Source organism: Phasianus colchicus, chromosome 17 (assembly GCF_987193195.1).
Source record: "Phasianus colchicus chromosome 17, bPhaCol1.hap1.1, whole genome shotgun sequence".
Taxonomy (NCBI): domain Eukaryota; kingdom Metazoa; phylum Chordata; class Aves; order Galliformes; family Phasianidae; genus Phasianus; species Phasianus colchicus.
The window spans coordinates 7,982,507-8,002,435 of record NC_143452.1 but is presented as its reverse complement, the minus strand read 5'-3'; the positions used below and the strand labels follow the sequence as shown (position 1 = coordinate 8,002,435).

At 46.0% G+C, this 19,929-nt stretch overlaps 2 protein-coding genes across 5 annotated transcripts; one reads left to right on the top strand and one right to left on the bottom strand.

The window, feature by feature from the left end:
* The first annotated feature begins 244 nt into the window (after positions 1–244).
* On the top strand, positions 245–5,687 carry PSMA7 (proteasome 20S subunit alpha 7). Its single transcript, XM_031590218.2, has 7 exons — positions 245–493; positions 1,415–1,541; positions 2,527–2,651; positions 3,857–3,979; positions 4,307–4,426; positions 5,001–5,063; positions 5,322–5,687. Exons 1-7 carry the CDS (start codon positions 398–400, stop codon positions 5,412–5,414), a joined length of 747 nt encoding a protein of 248 aa, XP_031446078.1. The 5' UTR covers positions 245–397; the 3' UTR covers positions 5,415–5,687.
* Positions 5,688–7,135: 1,448 nt separating this feature from the next.
* Positions 7,136–19,928, bottom strand: LSM14B (LSM family member 14B). 4 transcript variants are annotated; one of them, XM_031590178.2, is made up of 10 exons: positions 19,556–19,928; positions 15,283–15,446; positions 14,836–14,971; positions 14,264–14,380; positions 12,276–12,446; positions 12,088–12,168; positions 10,895–11,065; positions 10,564–10,717; positions 8,816–8,995; positions 7,136–8,450 (listed from the first exon to the last, which is right to left on the bottom strand). In XM_031590178.2, the coding sequence occupies exons 1-9, from the start codon at positions 19,674–19,676 to the stop codon at positions 8,824–8,826; spliced, it is 1,287 nt and encodes a 428-aa protein (XP_031446038.1). In that variant the 5' UTR covers positions 19,677–19,928; the 3' UTR covers positions 7,136–8,450; positions 8,816–8,823. The 4 variants fall into 4 exon arrangements, with proteins under 4 accessions (XP_031446038.1, XP_031446047.1, XP_031446057.1 ...); XM_031590187.2 differs by having other exon boundaries at positions 12,088–12,165; XM_031590197.2 differs by lacking the exon at positions 14,264–14,380 and having other exon boundaries at positions 19,556–19,927.
* Between the last annotated feature and the right edge of the window lies 1 nt (position 19,929).

The following is a 19,929-nucleotide window of genomic DNA, read 5'->3' as shown; positions in this document are numbered from 1 at the left end:
GTGCCGGCAGCTCGGGGCGGGGGGGCTGCGGGGCGGATTCGCGGGAGGGGAGGAGAGCGGCCGCCCGCCGCCCCGCGCCTCTCCCCGCCGCCGCACATGGTGCGTCCCTGCCGCCGGGTTTCCTGTCGCAGCCGAGCGGCATCTCCCTGCCTCCGCCGGCCGCCGCCAGGTGCGCCAACTGCGTAAGGGCGGCCGCCATCTACGCCGAGTGCGTCGAGCGCCGCGGCCGCCTTCGCCTACGCTCGTTGCGCAACGCCGGCTCCTCGCGCAAGGAGCGCGGAGGGAGCTTCGCGGCTGCAGCGTACGGAGTTGGCGCAGGGGGCGCCGTCGGCGTACTCCGGAAGCGGGCGGGGGATGAGTGTGCTGTTTTGAGGGAGGCGGCGCGCGGCCGGCAGCCATGAGCTACGACCGGGCCATCACCGTCTTCTCTCCGGACGGGCACCTCTTCCAGGTGGAGTACGCCCAGGAGGCGGTGAAGAAGGGCTCTACGGCGGTGAGCGAGGGGAGAACGGCGGCTCTGGGTTCACCGCGGGGCCGGGGCGGGCGCGGAAGGGAGGGAAGGCCGGCCCTGCGCGCGGGGAGCCGCGCCGCCGCTTCGCCGGTGGCCCCGCGTCGGGTCCGCGCGCACGGAGCGCCACGAGCCGGGCGGCGCCGCGGGGGAGCCGCGAAATCAACGCTGGTGTCGGCGGAACCGCGCGGCCGGGCGGCGCTGCCGGAGCGCTGCGCTGTGCGGGTGTCCGGCGGACGGGAGAGAGGAGAGGCGAGTGGGAATGGCTTTGTGGCCGCTGCCTTCGGTGTTCGCGTTGCCCCGAGGCTCTGATGAGCGAGGAGTTTTACTACATGGGGAATCACGCATCGCTTTCCAAGTATTCCAGGAAGGAAACCGCCGGCCTTCGGCTGGGCGCACCCGGCTGGCGCTGCCTGCACGCCAATGGACACAGCCGTCCTCACCGCTGGTACCGCTGAGCTCCTCGCAGCACAGCTGCCCCAGCCCTGCAGCGCCGTGGCGGCCCTCCGTAACGAGGCGTAGTGCCAAATTGCGTTGTGTTGTTTTACAGTACGGTAAGGGAGCGACCTACGGCAGGCTGACCCTGCGTTTGATGTGGCAGCTTTAGTGCTGCTCCTGCCGCAGTGGCTGCAGGAAAGTGCTGGTATTGGAGAACGTGGTTGGTAGGAGGGGTGGGGATATCTGCTAGGAGTCACACGGATTTAAATCGGCAAAAGCAGCTGATGAAACTGCACTCAGGAACTGAATGCAATTTTTGTTACATCAGTCCTCTCCCGGGCTGTGGCAGTAGGAAACAAAGTACTTCAAGTTGATGTTCATAATGTTTGGGTTTTCAGTATTCTGCAATCTTTTAGGGGACCTAAGTTAACCTTTTTTTTTTTTTTCTTTTCTTTGATTGCATTGAAGGTTGGAGTCAGAGGGAAGGACATCGTTGTTCTCGGCGTGGAGAAGAAGTCTGTGGCAAAACTTCAGGATGAAAGAACCGTGCGGAAGATCTGCGCCCTGGATGACAATGTCTGCATGGCTTTTGCAGGTATGTGATCCCTGCAGAGTTTGGGGTTTGGTGCAGCATTTCTTAGACTGCCTTTGGGTAAGGTTGTGGATTCATGGGGTGTATATAACTGAGAGGGCTGTGGGGAAGGAGCACATTTCCAGTTACTTCCACTTTTACAGATAGGTGTAGATAGATCCATAGGGCATTTAGGAGAATCAGTGATTAAATAAGGATGAAGTACTGGTTACAGTTCACTGAGTTTAATGTGAGGATGAAGACTGAGAAGTAATGTTATTGACGCAGATATAGAACAAATATACTGGTTAACAATACATGTGAGTTCGTATATACACACATACATTTCAGCAGATATCTCCTGTCTGTAAGTAATTCTTTGTATCAGTGTTCATAATGCTTTAAGAGGAGATCTGATTTGAGCAGGCAAAAATACTGATTTTTGAGATGTAGTGTGCCTTGCTTCCTCAGCTGGGGGTTGTGATATGTGCAGGTGGATTCACAAGCTTGAGGAAGAGCTCTATAATGGAAACAAGGCTCCCAGCTGAAAATGGCATTGCTGGCTATTTTTTGTCAGCTAACATCATGCTGCTGTAGTTCCATCAACTAGACAAGATCTATTGTGCAGATAAGCTGATTTATAGAGAGAGGTGTTGTAAAAAGAAGTATAGGCACCGTACATGAGAATTGAAGCTCTGCTAATTTGCAGTTAGATGGAATGCTTTCAGTCTCTCAGGGGGATTCTGATTACCTGGTTCAAAATTGCTTGTGATTTAATAGACAATCATGAAATCTGAACAAAATATATATAATTTTGATGCATTAGTTTATTTTTGTTGCCTTCTAAACAATGTCCTCACTCAGTAAACCTAGGAAAGTGTGACCTCTTGTATGCTTTCCTTCCCTTACTGTTGGCACTGACCTTGTGAGCCTTTTGGAGCAAGACAAGCTGTCTGTGCTTGTGATGTGAAGCATGAGTCTGAGCACAGCGAACCCACTGTCATTGCAGGGCTCACAGCTGATGCCAGAATAGTTATAAACAGAGCTCGTGTAGAATGTCAGAGCCACAGACTCACTGTGGAGGATCCGGTCACCGTGGAGTACATCACACGTTACATCGCCAGCCTGAAGCAGGTGAGCTGTGTGGGGTCCCTCTGTCCGTCCGTCCTGCTGTGCAGTGCTGCAGGAGCCATGCATGGGCTGCGTGCTGCTCTGCTGGCAGAAAGCAATATAATGCTCCTGGTTGTTGGAAATAAAAATGTAGTAATAGAACATGAGGGTTGATTACCAGCTTTCCTCAAAAGATGAAATTAATTAGTGCTTGTAACAGCTGTATAAGTACATTGGTGATGTTATCAGGGACGCCGCCCATCTGTGCCTTTAATTCATTCTCATCATGGCTGTGATGCATTTCCTCTTTCGGTTTTCCTTCTAAGACTTGGCAGGGAGGGATGAGAGGGGAGCAAATTAATGCAGCACTTAATATACTTAGTTTGATATTCATGAATTTAAGATTAATGACAGGGTCAAAATATGCCCAACTGCCTTCTGTGGTAAAATTCTTCATTTGCTGCTGGTGTTTTGAACTAATTTTCAGCAACTAGTGGTTATTAGCAAAAGTAATTTATTTATGATGTGCTAGCACAGTGATGATGACAATAGTGTGATGCTTGTGTTCATTACTAGCCTGTCAGAGCAGAATCTCACTTTGTTCCTTTACAGTAATCTCACATCTGTGTATTTCATTCTGACACGCTTGCAGTCTCTCTAAAAGTAGCAGCAGTAAATCTTGCAGTACTGCTGCTGCTGTTGGGCCTCCGTGCTTATGGTCACTTGTGGTGTGTGGTGTGCTGCTGTGTTACAGCAGTGAGCAGAAGGGCTGTGGCACTGCCTTTCCTACAGCTGGCTGCCATCACAGATGATGCCTGCTTTGTCATTCATGGAATTGTTGCAAATCATTGCTGAAAACTGGCTTTGTGCTCAGATGTCATCCTCCTGCTCAGCCTCCTGAGCGTGCTTGTCAAAGCACAGCACCGCACCCAGGCATACAGTCACTGTCAGCAGCTCCTGGCAGCCAAGAGACTCTTCCCGATAGTTACAGTGGTGCAGAAAACTTCAGTGGACGTTAGGAAAAGTGGCTGAAATGTAAAGTAACTGCTTCAGTTGCTTGGCTTATGGCCTTTGGTAGGGCGTGGAATCCTGCCTTCAATAGGTAGATGGGTGAGAAAGCCTCCTAAAAATATTTCTGATGCCTTTCCTGGTTGTAACATATAGAATGTCTGCTTTCTGCTCTAACAAAAGAGCTGCTTGTGAAATGCATGTCTGTTCCTTCTGAGCAGAGGTACACCCAAAGCAACGGTCGCAGACCTTTTGGTATCTCTGCTCTGATCGTGGGATTTGACTTTGATGGAACCCCCCGGCTGTACCAGACCGATCCCTCTGGCACGTACCATGCTTGGAAGGTGAGCTGGGTTCTGCCTCTTCTGGGGGTTACTGAAATATTTAAGAGTTACCATCTCCTTTAAAGAGGGATTGATGTAGAAGGAGATGAAAAAATCCATCTGCATGGAATGGCAGTCTGCAGTTAAGCTCTACTTAGGGAATTTTACTGTGTTCTCCTGTTTTCCAAGTACATGCGGGTGCCTGACTGCTGACTCCTTATGTGGTGGGGGAAGTAATGTGTTCAATCTCCTGAAAAACAGTGATCACAGAAGGGTTTCAGATCATCTAACTATACAGCTCCTATTTCTTGCTAATTCCAAGCTTCTTCCCACCCCCATCCATTCCAGGCTAATGCCATTGGCAGAGGAGCTAAATCTGTACGTGAATTCCTGGAGAAAAACTACACTGACGAAGCCATTGAAACAGATGATCTGACTATTAAGCTTGTCATCAAGGCTCTTCTTGAGGTGAGTCTCCCTCAGGAGCTTCGTGTCACTCTTCACCTTGTGTTTGGATTAACATCTTAATTGTGAGTACGCTAAAATCTTCATCCATGTGGCAGGATAGCTTTACACAAGGATCTATGAAGAGTGCATTTGTTGTCTGCCATAGGTGTGGGGTTACTTGCAAGGTTCAGAGTACTTCAGAAAACTATGCCTGTAACTTGCATGGAGGAACTTAGACTGCAGTCCGCAAGAGAGGGAAAAAGACTTCAGTTCTTGCAGTTAATATAAATGAAGATGCACTAAACACCACATGCAGTATGCTTTGTGTTGAAATTTGAGATGAGGAAAGCTTAAATCAAAATGCAGATGGTGGAAATGTGGTGCTTTTAAGTTAAGCATCAACAGGCTGCATTGATGCCAAAAGGAATACTTCCTTTTTGGGGGTGGGTTTTCCTACTGCTGGGATAGAGAGGTTGGAGCTAAATAAGTACTTAAAGAAGTACTCCTTTTCCACAGCTGTTTTTCCTGAAAGATCTGAGAAAGGTGTTAAAATTGTTTAATGGACCCACTCCTAATGGTGTTAACTTCTGTTCAGGTTGTGCAGTCTGGGGGGAAGAACATTGAGCTGGCTGTTATGAGAAGAGATCAGCCCCTGAAGGTAAAGTCTGCTTTGGCTTTTTTCCCTTTGTAGCCAGTTTCTCTGATAGCACTATTGTACATCAGCCCTAACTCCTTCATCTCACATTCTGCACTGGCAAATATTTGTTTAATAGTAGCAGCCAAGGAATGTTGTGTCTGCACAATGTACCTGTGTCTCTGGAAATAGCTGTTAACTTTCCTGCCATGTCAGAGCTACTTAAGTAAGATGAAAGTCTCTTAAGTGGCATCTTAGAGGTTGCTGTTTTCCTTTCTTTAGATTCTAAGCCCTGAAGAAATTGAGAAGTATGTTGCTGAAATTGAAAAAGAAAAGGAAGAAAATGAAAAGAAAAAACAGAAGAAGACATCATGATGAACCAAATTCAGCGCCTGCTTAGCTGCTTCTTTTTAACTGAAGCAATGGGTTATTCTGTATAGACAAGATGTAGGCATTCCGTTTATTCATACTGTGCCCCTCTGGAGACCTACAATAAACCTACTGATTTTTTTTAAGCTCTTATTTTAGAAAGATCTGTGTGTTCCTGATATTTTAATCACTGAAGGTTACTTGATCAGCTACAACATGCAGGAGTGACCCATTAAAGGATGAAGATTGGTTGCATTTTTCTTCCTGGCACCTTTCTTATGAAGAGTCTCAGTTGTCACTTATTTTCTTGTTGTTGAAGTGGTTGTCTCAACAAAAACAACCGCTTTTAATGAATTATGCTTTCTTTGTCCCACATCACTCTTTTCCAATGTAAATGGACAGGTCCCAGATGTAAAGCATAAAACTTTCTATCCCAAGTTGTGAGTTTTATAGCACAAGGATTTCAGGCTCCAACAGTTTAGGAAATGAGCATGAGAACTGTTTTGAAGGCATGTCATAAGCAACTGAGGAGGTGCATGAATTGCTACCTGCAGGTCATTGCATGATTCATCTGGTTGAGAATAAAGTGGTGTTATGATGCTCACTAGGGGATTTATAGACCAGTGACTTCCTCATATGAACTACAGGTGTACTGAAACAATGATAAAGGTCTACTCCAGCTTATCCTTCTGGTGCCTCACTCAGGTTCTGCTCAGACTTGCATGCTGTCACAGCTGTTTTTGTCCAGTTCTTTTGGCAGAGGTAGACCACATTCTGTAAGTGATAGAGGCCTATTTCTGCACACTAAAGTCATTGCTGTGTGCATTCTATTCACCAAACAATTAATAACATGTATAAAATGAAAGCCTTGTGGACAGGTAGCTGGGTATCCAGATAACAGGTTTTACTTCCAATAGCCATCTGCAGTCTGAGGCAGCTCCAAGTAGCCTGTCCTGGCCCTCTGCTCACACAAGCATGGGGGAAAGCTTTTGGGGAAAGGGGGGGAAGAAGTTGTGCTTTCCTGCTGCTGTTTCCTGTTTTAGGAAGCTGCCCTTTGACAGCTCTTCCCTACAAGGTTAGTGGTCCAGGTGCAGTACTGCACATGGAGGCTGCAGTATATGTGTCCAGCAGGCCTGACACTGAATCTAGAACAAAGAAAACTACTGCCTTACTAATAAAAAGGAGTGGTACTGAAGTTGGTGTTGATTTCTCACTTCTCCACAGCCACACAGACAGGCTGTAAAGGCATGGCATTCACTGCTCCAGCAACTGACAGGCAATGCAATTCCATCTTTGTGCTGTAGTGTCACAGAAGCTGTTTTGCCAGTGGAGAAAGGAGCTTAGCTGGGGGCTGCTGCAAGCCCTGCTATCAGCACACACACCATTTGCTGGTAAGAGCCCAGTTCTCAAAGACAGCTGTGGCCACCAACCCAGAAATATTGCCACCCAAAACAAACTCTGGTTAAGCTGTACCAGAGCTGGCTGTGAGCTCAGGGTGCTGTGAGCAACAGCAACATTCCTTCAGTTGGCTACTCAGACTTCCCCTGAAGGAACACGGGGTGACAGGAACAATGCAGCAGCTGTAGCAGAGCCTTCAGCAGCTTTCTTAAACACTGTGCACCTCTTTCCAGGCCAGCGCAGTTTCCTCTTAAATTTCAGCCCTGCCTGAAGTTGTTGGGTCAGATGCTGCCAAGCTGCACGCAGAACAAAATAGCAGGAAAACATCAAACATTTACATGTTTATTATAATTACAATTTACATTACTCCAAAGAGCAGCCCCACTGCTATGTTCTAATTCTTAGCAATAAAGTCCTACAAAAATAAATCCAAGCTTTTACAGTAACCTAGGTCAATGCATAACTAAAAAATTCTAGCTATGTATGGGGTTCAGTCATCAAGGTGCTTTTTCAAAATTCCCTACCAACAGAAAAGGGACACATGCTTATAGCAATTTAACCCACTTATTCATGCAAACAAATGCAACCCCTTCCCTCCCAGCCCCTCTCCCCACATACAGATTTTAAAAACAAAAGAAAAAACTAAACTATTTACAGTATGGGGGTACAGAGGAAAAATTAAACATGCCCATCTTTTAAGCTTCATTATATGGACTCCCCATTCCTAGTTTAATGAAAACATTCCATAGTGTTCCACCACAGTCTACTAGTGTACAGAAAACTGTTTGCATTTAGCACGATATGAACAAGGTACAAAGCAAGGCAAGAAGCCGGCGCTCCGGGCTCCTTGCCAGGCAGCCAATTGCTGCCAGGGGCTCTTCACTCTGAACACACAAGCAGCAGTGCTTGCTGCCCATCCTGCTGGGGCACAGCACTCTGCACTCCATCACCCCCTGACCCCGCAGAATTCCGAGCCGTGGAGGAGTGCCCAGCACCCTTCAACTCGAGGGAGGCACAGCTCTGCAGAGCCTGCAGTACCTCCACATCAGTACTGGCTAACAAACAGTCGTACAGTCATTTTACACCACTACATGAGCAACAATCCAGTATTCCCAAGCGACAATACACGTAACTCCCCAGCACCAGGAGTCCATTCTTTCAGACACCAAGTGCTACTCCACACACACTGCTGAGTACAGTAAGACCAGCAGCACCAAAGAATCCATTTGGTTACTCAGAACAAACAAGTTAGCTGGTTTATTTCAAGTGAGCTTTGGTTCCATGTTAAAATACCATGATTTAACTTCTTCAGGGTTCAGAAAAGGAGTCTGACTTTAAGCTTAGACTATAGCAGCCTTTGAGAGACCCGAAAGAAGAACCATGTAAGTTAATCTGCACTTAAAAAACAAAAACAACAAACGAAAAGACACCCTGAAGAAGGTACCCCTGAACACATTCCCTCTTCCAAAGAATATTCCAGCTGACAGTTGCTGGTCCAAAGTAAGTCCAGAATATAAGCAGTAGTACATGAAGTTCTGTCATTTGAGCTGAGACGGTAAACAATATGAACCATTTTCCCACATTAGTGCAGCAGTCAGTTGTTTTCTATGTACATTTTCATCTTCTCAGGAGAGATGTTAGAACCTATGCAGGAAAAAGGTAGAATTAGATTTGATATCCAGAGGACTTGCCCCAAGAAAAAGCAAAAGTTCATACCTACATATCAATTAAAATGTTTAGCTAGAAAGTCTCAGCCAAAACAAACAGCTCTTGGTTTTCGCAGAGCTGAGCGCCAGGAACCAATAGCTCAATCAACATGTTAGAACTGCTTGCATCTCCTTCCATCACTTAGAAAGATGGATAAATAGTTAAGAGATGATAAAGAACTACTTCTCATTTACCTGCAGGACTGGAGGAGGTTGCACAGACAGCTCAGGTAAAGGATAAGAAACATGCTCTGGTTAGGGAGAGCAGTTACTAACGACTAAACAAAAAAAAATGTAGTTTACCTGTGAAGTTACACTCTGCCAGTACCAGCTCTGTGAGTGGTTTGGTTCCTTCTTGCTGCTCCGCTACCCCTTCCACCTCGAAACCCACCACGAAAGCTGCGGCCACGAAGGAACCGTCCTGACACTCCAAATGTCTCAGTATTGAGTTTCCTTTCTTCAGCCCACGTGGTGCGTCTAGAACTGAATGGGACTGCGTTCAGGTTTAATATAAACATTAAATAACCCCCAACTCACTCAGCTAGGAAGCCTCAAGAACCCTATTCTATTGACTAGAACTACAACAAGAACAGCTGCAGTATGAAAACACTCATTCAATTCCTCTGCTAAACATGGGCTTTTTGGAAATGACAGCTGTTGGCTTTTGCATGCTACTTCCAGACCAGAGAACTATGGAAAGACTTACAATACGAACGAATGAAGACTTGGTAGCATTTCACACCCAGTCTTGTTTTCTTGGCAAACACAAACTTGAAACCCATGAAGCTCTTTGGACTCCTAGGTAGGCAGTCCTGTCACAGCTGAGGTTCAGCTACTGGAACAGCTTCACAGCACCAGTCCTAACTCCTATCCAGAATCTGCCTGCCCCCAAATACTGCCTTATGGTAAACACAAGGAAGAAAGCTTTGCTAAAAGGAAGCAGAAACACCAAGGGAATTTTATACACTGACATTAAAGGGAAGTTTAACTTCATCAGGCTGCTCATACCACCAAAAGACAGCAGGCAACAGATGAAGCCTTTCATTAATATTTGCAGTACTTAATTTGATGTTTCTACAGACAGACCTGCCCAAACTCCAGGCTTAGCTTGCTCCTGTCTGCAAGATGTACCATCTTCAGCACAGCATGATTCTGTTGCCTCCTCCCACAAATGTGATTTTAAACACTTTATTCTATGTATTCAAAGTCAGGACTAGGAAACAGAATGGGATGCATTAAACACAGCACAGCCAGCCAGCTATATTTAGCATTGGTACAGCCTCACTTCGAATATTACTGGCAACTATGGGCTCTACAATATAAAACCATTAAGATACTTGAATAGCACCCAAGGGACAAAGCTGGTAAAAGGGCCTAAGGACACATCCTATGAGGAAAAGCTGAGGCCCTGCTTGTCTGGTTTGCAGACAAGGAGACTAAGTAACCCCATTTCTCTCCATAACTTCCTCTCTCCATAACTTCCTGAGGAGGGAAAATAAGAGAGCACAGAGATTCTCTCTTCTTCCTCATAATCAATGACAGGACATATGGGAAACAGCATACACCTGTGCCAGCAAGACTTCTATAGATACTGCCTTCACCAGAAGGGTGGTCAAACACTGAAACAGGCTTCCTAGTGAGCTGGTTGATGCTCCATGTCACTCAGGGTTCAGGAGCCATTTGAACAGTGCCCTTACCAACATGCTTCATCTCCTTGTTAGCCCTGAAGTGGTCAGGCAGTTGGACACTTACCTTTGTAGGTTCCTTCCAAATCAACTATGCTATCTGACAAGTGATCCTTGTATCCTAGTTGAAGGAAATGTATTAGTGCAACTGAACTTACTGCTTTTTGTTTGGTCTCACTGTATGAAGTTTCGTAATATCAATGATGCATCAAGTGTGTGACAATACTCCCTTCTAAAACCTGTTTTGATTTCCTCACATTTTCTTCTTGCATTTTGAGACTTCTAGAAAGTTGCACCATGTTACACATCTAGAATTATGGCTAAGGCAGCAAAAAAAAAAAAAAGCAAGCTTAAAGAAATACTCACCTAGACTTCAGTTCTGAGGAGATATTGTCAAAGAAAGACTTGGATTTATCATAATAGCAGTTGGGTCCCAGAAGGTCCTCCTCTGCATTGCCATCATTGTTTTGAGTTGCCACTCCAGGATCCCCTTTTTCTTCCTCTGTCTCTGCTTTGTCATCTGAAGAAAATAAGATGCATTACACTTCTCTGAGGCATACTGAAGACCCATCTGTTCTCTTGGTCCTTCAAACAAAATTTGAGATGCTGCCACATTGAGATGCAATTTCTCAGAATGAGTTTGTCTATGCAAGGTTTACTACTAGCTCAGCAATTCGTATATAAAGAAGCTACAAACCTTTAAAGTTTAGTTTCTTCTTGAATTCTTTATCAAGTTCCTCTCTGTTGAATTGTGCATTTGCGCTTTCGAAGTCGAAGTCACCTTCAAACTTTATTGTATTTTCCTTCACAGTAGTTGGTCTGTTTTGTCCTCTAGAACGATTTCTGGTTCTCCTGTTTCCCCTGTTTCCTGAAAGCAGGAGAGTTTAAACACTTGGTAATGTGCAGGGAAGTTAAATGACTTGCTCAAGACCAGAGGAAACCAGGACTAGAACTCAGAATCTTGGCTTCCCACCCCATGGTTAGGTCACACCTATTTGAAAGTAACTTCTGAACTTGGCTGTAGGAAACACATTACAGCAGCATTTTAACTTTCTGAAAAGCATTCCTGCTGTCAGCCTTACCACTGAAACATAACACATCCAACTTTTCTTTCAGTTGGAAAAGAGAAAATAAGAGCAACACGTCCAGTAAAGCTGAGGGAAAGGTACAGGGGCTATCAACTCTATTTGCCACTCATCTGCTAACATGTTACTATAACTGGTCCACAAACCTGTCATGATTGGGATGAACAGATCATTGGTATTGGAAAACCTTCCGAAGACTCACCTGCCCACAAAGGGATGCATACTTAATTGTAAAGCAGAAACCATACAAACTATCAGCTTCTTTTTGGAAAGAAAAAAACACCAAACTTACAGCCTCCCTTCCACAGCACTGCCTTTAAACTAGTTTGAAAGCTAATCTCAACTTCTGCTTCCTTCCTTTTCTCACTTTGTTTGGGCAAGGATGTCTAGTTGACTTTAGCTTCACTTTCCTTTGACCTATGCTTAAATAGTCATCTCAATATAGGAGCTTCACTCTAGAGAAGCAGTGACTCCATAGTTCTTTTAATTTGCAAGAACACTAGCTACTCTTAAACAGGCTGCCCTTCCCAATAAGAAGACAACAGGTTTCAGAGCAATCTAGTTATTGCTGTAGATTTCTTTTTTTAAGAAAACAATTTACCTCCAGTGCCCAGAGGACACCAGAATTTTGGTGGTTCTGTATTTCTGTGGCTCCAGAACTTACTTTGTTGGGGAATCATCCCTACAAGGCCAAAGACTTCTGAAGCCTTTCTTTGCTCTTAGTCTTCTGTCTGATAACGCTTACTGATTCAGCACTATTTGCCTTTATAAACTAGAACAAGTGTTTAGTGTCAGAATAACCTACCTGATCTTCTCCTTTGAGGCCTTCTGTTTTCATCATTCACCTGTCCTTGGGTTTGTACGGGCGTTGCTGGAACTGTATCTACTGAACAAGAAAGAAACTTCTGGGCACACAAGACCGAAATAGTCTGGCCTTGCTACGAACCTTTGAGTGATGCTTGAAAACAGCACTTTAAAGCAGTCCATACATACCAGCTGTCTTGGTGCTGCTCTGTGGGACCTGCCGGCCATTGCGCTGCACCCCTGGAGTTACTTTCACTGGGAGTGGCTTCTGTGAATTGATGTTGTCAACGGGGCCGGTCTGAACAGCCTGCTCTACCATGGGGCTTTTGCGGACAGGGTGAACTGAAGGGAAGCCAGCACCTGGAAAGAATTGCAATGACTAAGTGCTCCTCAGAAAGCACGCCAGTGTTATTCAAACCCTACCCACTTCTACGGAGAAAACATCGACCACAGTTATTCAAAACCTTGGTTGTTTATCATTACAAGCTACATTTAAGTGGCACGTAGGGAAAGCACTACTGCCATCGTTCTCAGCTCACAAATCCAGAGCCTTATGTCAGAGAAAATGCCCATTTATTTCTTAAATCAAATTAGACACTTCAGATAAACAAGCCAGGCCAGACAGGTCAGTCTCCTATAGAGAGTCAATAAGAAAATCAAATTTCTAGGTGCATCTTTGGTTATGCAGGATTGTACTTTACATTATATCTGAAGCAAAACATGACCATTTTGAAGATGCTCAAGAAAGCTTCCCCACTTTATCTAAAAAAAAAAGTTTGCTGCTAAAGTTTTGCCACCTCAGCTATATATCCCATTTTGTAAGCCATTTTTTAGAAGCCCTTTGACTACTTGAAGTACTGTCATTGCTTATTGTTAGCTTTCAGACAAAGAAAACCTGAAACCAGACCAGGATCTCAAAGTTACCCTTTTAAATTCCTTCTTGGTCAAGGCCAAAGTGTTACCCAAGACTTCTGTTGCTCTTCCATCCAGGCTTATTTATTCACACTACAAAACATGTAAATACTTTTCATGGTTTGGTATACCTTACACCATTTATTTTAGAAAGTGACAGTCTTCAGTATTCAGAAGAAATACTGCATTCTAGATTTAATTAGAAGTTTTGGAGCTACAGGCTTTTGTAGTTATGCATAAGAATTGCTTGGAAGCAAACTTTAATTGAATACACTTTAAGAGCAAGAAAAGTGAAAAAGCTGAAGAGTACACACAAACCAAGCCACTGACACTTCTGGGGCACCCAAGTCCACATGAGATATACCCAGTAGGTAACATCATGCAGGTTCCCAGTTATGTACACCTGGAAAACTTGCAAGGAAGACAGACACAGCCTAAGGATTATTCAGTAGGACAAAGCTGCTGTGCAAGTTCAACAAAAAGTTTCAAAGCTTAGTAAGAAAATTGAGAAAGCATATACAGACAGATGGCCAAACGGAAAGCAGAAAGTTTCATGCCAACACAACCATACATGCTAATTTAAAAACAGTTTAAACTAATTACCATGTTTAAATGCAGGCTGCACCTGGTCTCTCTGCTCTGAAGATGGGTCAGTCTAGTTATCTCTACTCAAACTCCTTTAAAAAGTTCTTAAGCACAGAAGCAAGCACTCAGAACTACGTTACTTCTGCTTACCACAACTAAAATTGTTCACTGTTAGTTGTGCCTTACTAGCTGGCAATCTTTATAAGGTACATTGCCCCATCATGCATGAAACATATCCTGAAGTTTCCTAAATCACAGTAACACTCCTGAATTTTCTACTGGCCTGTTTATTTTTGAGCAGTAAGGTCACCCATGATTTAAGCAGTGCGCTTGGCTTTCTAGGAAAGGCCAAGTAATTCCCTGCCTAATGCCTAAGCCAAAACACACTCCTAGGGAGGATGCAGCATGACATCCCTAAACCTCAGCCCTCTCCTGATACTTACACAAGAGGATCCACAGTTCTTTACTTTTTCCATTCTCCTGTCTCTCTAATTGGTACTTCTAGAGCAGGAGGAAGTAATACTTCATGTGATGAAAAGCAACAACAGCCAAGAACAAACTCATTTCACTAGCAATACCCATGTAAGTACTATCATTCTAGGAGGGGGTTAACAAGAACATATTATTTTCAAGTGCCATGCAGTTCTTCCAAATATTTGGAGTCCTCAAACTGCTGTTACCCTTGGAAGAGAGCTGATGGGGCTCTGAAGACATGTCAGGCTCTGAAACAGGTTGTGGAGACGGAGAAGAACTAGGACTGGAAGCAGCTGCTGATGCTGGAGGGCTTACCAATTTCTCTAAAGAGATAGAGGGAAGAAGAGAAAGCAAAAAGATATATGGATAAGATACAAGGTTGTGTAACATCTGGAGGACTTGGAAAGAGATACAAGAATCTCTAGAAACAGCTTTAGAGCAGCTTATTTAGTTCTCTTTTGGAATACAAGCTCTTTTCACACATGGGTTGTGCATGTGAGCTATGTCAGACCAGAAATCAACTGACCTCAACTGTTTGTTATTCATATTACTTTCAGAGAGAAGCTTCAGCTCTTTAGTTTCTTTCTTGGGTACATATGTATAAGTGAAAGATGGGCCTCCTTGCTATAAGATCATTGCAAAGTTTTTAACTACTTATTCACTGCTTCTTGCAGCCTGACATTCAGTATGGAATTCATTATCAGTTACTGCTACGTGGCTCCAGTGTAGCTGCATACAAGACTGTAGCTTTATTCTAGCAAAGAAAGCTTTTACTTACCTAAACCTAATGAAGCTGCGTACTGCTGGCTAAGTAAAGAGCTGGCAGCAAGTTGGCTGTAAGGTGGCATACCTCTAAACGGGCTGTAAGGCACATGTGGCTGAAATGATGATGTAGAGGCAGAGCCCAGTGAAGACTGTAACAAGACAAAGTACATTTCCATTTACAGTGTTCAGAAGTCAACTTGCTTTGGCAGTGATTCTTTACACAAGTACACCACTCAAGTAAACACCGCAGTCTCTACCTGCATTCTCAGCTAGTACACTAGCTACAGTTTTGTCAACTGAAGTCTTACTACCATTATTTTAAACGCTGAAATGCAATTCAGAACGCTTCCAAAAGTCTGAAAATTCCTGGAGACAATCACTAAGTTTTTATAATTTGATACCAAAATGCAGCCTTTTATCAACGTTTCACCACATCTATCTACACTGCAGGCTAGCTTACCTGAACAATGGCAGGATCCTGTGGCAGAGTATGCTGAGCTTTTGGAGGCTCACAGACAGTGATGTCTTTGATGTCACTTCCTCGGAAAATAATGTATTCATAGATTTCTTCCCTTGGAGGAGCAGGTCTGTCTGTGGGCCGGTCTTCGGTACCAAAGGATCGCACTTCAGCATTAGAGAGATTGCTGTTAGTTCAGCATATCTTTGCAACATTGTACAAGTTAAGACTTAGAAAATTAGGAAGTAATCCTACAGTGCTTGTCAGAAGTAACAAAAATGTAGGCTACCTCTAGAGTCCCAGCCCCCCATATCCCACACATCTGTTCCCAAAGACCAGATCTTCTAGCAGCCTGCATAAATAGATTTGTTCACAATCTGCGAAGGCCAAGATGATAAACCAGTTGGAATGAAAAAGTCCACTGCAAAACTGAGGACTTCCCCACACTGCTGTACTGCCACAGTCACCCCTCCTCCCCAGATCCTGTCCCACATACACAGCCAACTTGAGACAACTGCCACCACAACAGACCATGAGAGAAGCCTCTGAAGCAGCAGGGAAAAGTTCCTCAGCAGCTTTAGAGCTCAAGTCCATACCTTCATTTTCATATGTATTAATAACAAACTGTCTATCTGCATAAGAGCTTCCTATTTAAATTCTCTATGCCATTGGTTTCATATTTAGAAAGCTTTAAGTGATTATTCTAAAACTTAGTGCCTGAAGCTTCTCTGAGTCTCAGCTATCAGAGCACTTGAGCAGGCACTAACAGAATGAAGTTCCACTTTGCAGTGGGAAAGAAGGCCGTAATTGACTGTGTGCCTACCGGGGAGGAGCATAAATTAACTCAATCCATTAAACAGGAGGAGGTCAGATTCAGACTTTCTACTTTGTTAGCGCAGGAAAACAAGTGGCAGTCACATTAAACCGGAGTATGAAACAGACTAGAGAATGAGCTCCATCTACATGTATAGAGGCTTCCTTCTACACTTGACAGAAGTCTATCAAGTCTGCGAGGATGGTTCTCTGCCTTCATGAAGCTTTGCCAGTTCAGATAAGCACCAGCACATATTAGCTTGATAAATGCTTTTTGGCAGTGGAAGAGCTCCAGACTGGAGTTGCATCAGCCAGTTCTAACAGGTTACCAGAAAAGCTCTCAAACTTTGAGTCAGGACACAGGAAGTTTGAAGTACCTTTACAACTCCATCCTGAACAGACCCTCTGCAAAGACCTGCTGTACCACAGCCTGCAGTCCTGTGCCAGCCAGCTGCAGCTCCCACTTCAGAGCAGGAAAGATAAGTGCAGACGGCCTTGTCAGCTGGATGATAGTGGACAGGGAGGCACTGCAGCTCCCCCAGATAAAGGGTAGCAAGAATTGGATCAACTCAACCCCACTGCTTAGCATTCCCAGCATCCTGCAGGCATACTGACTTATGGGGGGTGCTGATGCTTTGTAGGTGAAAATACCCAGCAGTCCTCAGATGAGGGGCTGCCTTCAGGTGGTTTCCCTAAAAGCAGCAGCTAATGCTGCAAGCAATCTTCAGGTTTCATCTGTTCCACGTGGAGATGAGCTTACACTGAGCTAATGCTCCTTGTACAGCAGGTCAATGCCAAACTGCCCCATTTCACTGTTGCTCTTTGGCACCTCAGCTCATACCTAACTGGTGAAGAACAGACTGCCAGTTGCTTCCCTCAAACACAGCCTTCCATTAGTAACTATGGTATAAAAACTCTAAGTTATTTTAGCTCTCCAGCTGCTGTTTGATCGTATTACAGCTGCAATCCAGTCAACTAGAAGCAGATTATCAACTGAAAGTGATACTCGCAGCCTTTTAGACACAAACCATACCACTGATATTCCTGTTCAAGATTAGCTTATTACAGCATACATGGCAGCACATGCTAAAGCTACTGCAGAATCCCACAGCTAGCTCAAAACACGACTTCTCTCAGCACCAGGATCAGCCTGCTGGCTTCCAGGTAGAGAAACACATGAGCTGTAAAGTCCAGAGCTGTTCAGGCAGCCTTTCAGTTGCCTGGTCCCAAGGTCTGTAACCAGAAGGGTAGAAAAATGATGTCCTTATTGTAGACAAAACAGCAGCGATGGCATTTGCGAGGCCTCCAGGAGTGGAGCACACCCACTCCCTGTATCTGAAGTGTTTAATGATTTCTGGCACAGTACAAAGCACAGCTTGGAGTTTCTGTGGAGGTCTGAAGGGCTGTCTCCCATGAAGACTTACAGTGACTATTGTTTACAGATGAACAGGAAATCAATCCCACGCTGTGCCACAGCCAGTGTTTTACAACAGCTTGTATTCACACGCAGGACTCTGTAGAGCTCAACCACTAAAGGGTCAGGAGGCATAAGAGGAGCGAGTCTGGAAAGCAGCTTTTACACAGATATTTCCTGCCTAAAATCCAGAGTTCCTTCAGACTTGTGCAGAACAGGGGGTAAGGTAGTGGTGCTCACTAAGAACAGGAGGGTAATTGTGTATTGCATTACAGCCATTGTTCATAATGGAAGTTTAGCATCTAACAAAACAGACAGCTTTCCTGCTGCACTTAGGCTTGTTATCCAAGGAGCTGAGTTGCTGCATGTGTCAAGATTTCACAGCAACAACATACAAGTCAACTGAAGTTTGCCTGCTCTGAATAAGAGTCTGAACCAGATTCCTTCCCCCAAAGTACCCTTCAACCCAAGTTGTTCTTCATACTATTAGGATGACAAAAAAAATATCACAAGAGCAGTACATACAGCATGTATTAAAGTCTCCTGAACCTTTAACACTGGCATTTGGGGCCTGGCAATTTACTTATCTAGACAGCATTGACTGCACATCAATAGTTCAGTGCTCCCAACCCCTTGGAGATCTCACGTTTCCAACTGCTGCTCACTGTGTTGACATGACTGTCACAGCTATGTTCATAAGACTGACATTAATCTTGATACAAAGTCTGATTTTTAAAAAACCCTCCGAGCTACAACCAGCCTTTGCACCGTGAAGTTTAAAGCAGCACTTTTAAATAAAAGAAAAATGCATTCTGCCATGTACTGTAGCTACTTCTTAAAACTCCAGTTCTTCACAGCTGAACATTAAGAGACCAATAAATACAAGTGCTGCCAGAAATATCATACCAAGCAGGTACTTCCCCACACCATCAAGCACTTTAATCACATGTACCTTTAAAACACAGCACTTCAGCTCTGTTGCAGCGTTACGTGGAAGTCAGAGCTACGTGTGAAACCAGCTCTGCTTTCTGCTGAGCAAAGGCTGAAGGCCTTGCTGTGCATGCAGTGAAGGAATTGCATCCTTCCCACAAGCTGGTACTTCATGTCTGGAGACAGCTGCTTTTAGAGCCCTGGAGAGGTTAATTTGTGGAAATTTGAGATAATGCCCATTTTAAGCTTTACAACAAACATCAATAGATGTCAAATGTTCGTGTCCAGTACTATGCCAACAGCATGACACTGAAATTTCAGGTCGTGGCATAGGCTGCCTAAAGTAGAGCTGAGAAGCAGGCAATAATTCCAGCAGACAGACTCGAGAGACAAAAGATACTTGGCTTCTGAACGATCCTGATGGGATGTCGAAGGCCACCACGAAGGTCTGAACTCACAGAGCAGAGAAAGACAAAGCTGGAACAGTCAATCCGGACAGCAAAAGCAGTATAAAAACAAGACCTTGCCTGAGAGACTAAACAAGATAGAGCAGGCTTTTCTGAGAGCAAACACAGGAGCTCCCAGCGCAGGTGGCCATCGATTCCAAATCACACCGGCCAACCAGATACACCCCGCTGTTCCCGCACGGGAACGGAGCGGCGGCGGTGCGAAGCGCCGTGCCCACGTGCGGGCATCGCGCCTCGCAGCGCGGGTATCGATCCGGGCACGAACAAAGGCGGCCGCCGCGGCTCCGCCGTAACCCGCCGGGCCCCGCGCCGGGAAAGGCAGCCCGAGCAGCGATACGCCGCGCTCGCATCCCGACGTGAGCGCCGAGAGCCGGAACGGCCGCGGCACGGCCGCTTTCCTACCGACGGAGGGAAGGAATGGAACCTCACGCGGACGGCGCGGCTCTCCTCGCAGGGAACCCCCGCCCGCCCGCGCGGCCTCCACTGCTGACTCACCGGCAGCCCGCGCCGCCGGAGGCGAGCCGCTCCCACCCCCGGCTCCGCGCAGCCCGCCTCGGCCGCGGCCCGCAGCGGCGCCCGGCCGCATTGTTCGGCCCCGCACCCCCCGCGCCGCTCCGCCCCGCCGCCCCCCTCGGGCCCGGGCCGCGCTCACCCTTCGCCAAGGCCACGGTGGAGTTCTCGGTGTCGATGGTGTAAAGGATGCCCTCATAGCGGATCTGCGCCTTGGAGATGAGGCTGATCTTGCTGCCGATGTACGGGGTCCCCGAGCTCATGGCGGCGCTCCGAGGGGCCGCGGCCGCGCGGGTGGCTGCAGCGCCCGCCCACGCACACTGCGGAGACGGGAGCCCCGCCGCGCGCGCCTTATGTAGGGCGGAGGGAGACGGGCTGCGGGGGGCGCGGAGCGGGGGCGTGCTGCGGGACCGCCGCGCATGCGCGATTACCGCCCGCTATTGACCAGACGGGAGACGGGGTCAGACGCGGAGGGTGCGGGGAGGAGAGGGGAGGGAGCGGGGGGAGGAGGGGGGA

Coding starts and splice junctions, on each gene's coding strand:
- PSMA7 (XM_031590218.2), top strand. CDS start 398: ATGAGCTACGACCGGGCCATCACCGTCTTCTCTCCGGACGGGCACCTC. Junction 1,542..2,526: donor TGTCTGCATGGCTTTTGCAG/GTATGTGATCCC, acceptor CTGTCATTGCAG/GGCTCACAGCTGATGCCAGA. Junction 4,427..5,000: donor TCATCAAGGCTCTTCTTGAG/GTGAGTCTCCCT, acceptor ACTTCTGTTCAG/GTTGTGCAGTCTGGGGGGAA.
- LSM14B (XM_031590178.2), bottom strand. CDS start 19,676: ATGAGCTCGGGGACCCCGTACATCGGCAGCAAGATCAGCCTCATCTCC. Junction 15,447..19,555: donor CACCGTGGCCTTGGCGAAGG/GTGAGCGCGGCC, acceptor CTAATGCTGAAG/TGCGATCCTTTGGTACCGAA. Junction 12,169..12,275: donor GAGCAGCACCAAGACAGCTG/GTATGTATGGAC, acceptor TTTCTTGTTCAG/TAGATACAGTTCCAGCAACG.